This window comes from Hydra vulgaris, chromosome 04, assembly GCF_038396675.1.
Source record: "Hydra vulgaris chromosome 04, alternate assembly HydraT2T_AEP".
In the NCBI taxonomy this organism is placed as follows: Eukaryota; Metazoa; Cnidaria; class Hydrozoa; order Anthoathecata; family Hydridae; genus Hydra; species Hydra vulgaris.
Window position 1 is genome coordinate 3800001 of NC_088923.1, and position 1615 is coordinate 3801615.

Sequence of the window (1615 nt, forward strand, 5' to 3'; positions counted from 1 at the left end):
AGACAACTTAAAATTAGGTAAGTGTTTTTACTAATTTATTATTGCTCTGTTCTTTAAGAACATTGAGCACTCTATTTGTAGAATACACTAACATAATTTATATATTTATATATATATATGTGTGTATATATATATATATATATATATATATATATATATTATATATATATATATATATATATATATATATATATATATATATATATATATATATATATATATATATATATATATATAGCTCTATGACCGTGGTATGATATGGAATACAGATCTTGTTGAAGCTTTGGAACTTCAAAATTTAATGTTAAACTCCTGTCAAGCAATGGTGTCTGCAGAAGCCCGAAAAGAAAGTCGTGGAGCGCATGCTAGAGAAGATTACAAGGTATAATCGTTTTAGATCATTTAAAAAAATTTCGAGTTTAGTTTTGTGTTTGGTTGTAAAAACGAATATGGTACTTGCTTTGATATTGTAATTTTTTTTTTTTTAATTTTTCTCTGTTAAAATAAATTTTTTTTATTTTACATAACACGGCAAAGTTTTATATTTATGAGTATGTAAACCATTCTTCTTTGTAACCTTCCATCAGTACGGCCTAATTATATTAGGATCAGGTTCTAATAGTATAATTGTAAAATATAACGCATTTTTCTCATGTTTTATAATATGTTTTTTGTCTTTAGATGCGTATTGATGAATTTGACTACAGCAAACCTTTAGAAGGTCAGAAAAAGAAACCTATGAACGAGCATTGGCGTAAACACACATTGTCGTATCAAAATACAGAGACGGGAAAGGTATTTTTCTTTTTTAGTGATTTTGTTATGATTTTTCTTCTTTTTTTGAATTTTTATTTACTTTGTTTCATGTTCGTCTATCACATTACATTACATTGTTTGCTTATTAGGTATCTCTTGACTATCGACCTGTTATTGATGCCACTTTAGATGAAGTAGAGTGTGCAATGGTGCCCCCTGCCATCAGATCTTATTAAATTAAGATAATCTGAGGGTTTTTTTATAAATCTTTTGGGGTTAATAATTTTTTTTAAAAAAAGATTTAAATCTCATTTTTTTTATTCTTGTAATAATGTTGTTAGTAACGTTATCGTAGTAGCAGTTATATATTTATTTTAATATGTTTGTATAAAGAATAAAGTTATAGATTAAAGAAAATAGGTCTTTTTTTGTGTCCAACTAGAATTATTGAACTTGAAATCTGATTATTAGTAGTTTTATCTGAGATGGTATTTTTCTTTCTGATTATTTTACGAGAAATCGATTAAAAAAACCTTTAGATGCTAAGTTAATGTTAAACGCAATATCTTCGAAAGATTTTTTATGTTTTAATTAAAGTTTTGACGGTATCCACTATAGTAGATGTAGGATACAAGCATTGTTTATGCAAATTGTTTTGAATAAATATGACGACTCCATGAACTAAATGTTTTGAGATATTGAGTTATTTTTATACAAAGATAACTCGACATTTTTTTGTCTGAAGTCGCCTAAGACAAAAAAAAATCATTTTTTTGTCTTAGGCTACTTTATTTCAAAGTTGTTATTCTTTGGCCTTGAAACTGTTGACCTTGGTCTTTGCCTTAAGAATTTTGGCCTT

General features: G+C 26.1%; 1 protein-coding gene across 1 annotated transcript in view; it reads left to right on the forward strand.

The window, feature by feature from the left end:
- The window catches only part of LOC100210215 (succinate dehydrogenase [ubiquinone] flavoprotein subunit, mitochondrial), a 43204-nt gene extending 42031 nt beyond the window's left edge, over positions 1–1173 (forward strand). Inside the window, exons 13-15 of the mRNA XM_065795265.1 lie at positions 239–382; positions 682–795; positions 906–1173. Coding sequence (XP_065651337.1) covers positions 239–382; positions 682–795; positions 906–992 — 345 coding nt within the window. The 3' untranslated portion in view covers positions 993–1173. The remainder of the gene's footprint in view (positions 1–238; positions 383–681; positions 796–905) is intronic.
- Positions 1174–1615: the final 442 nt, after the last annotated feature.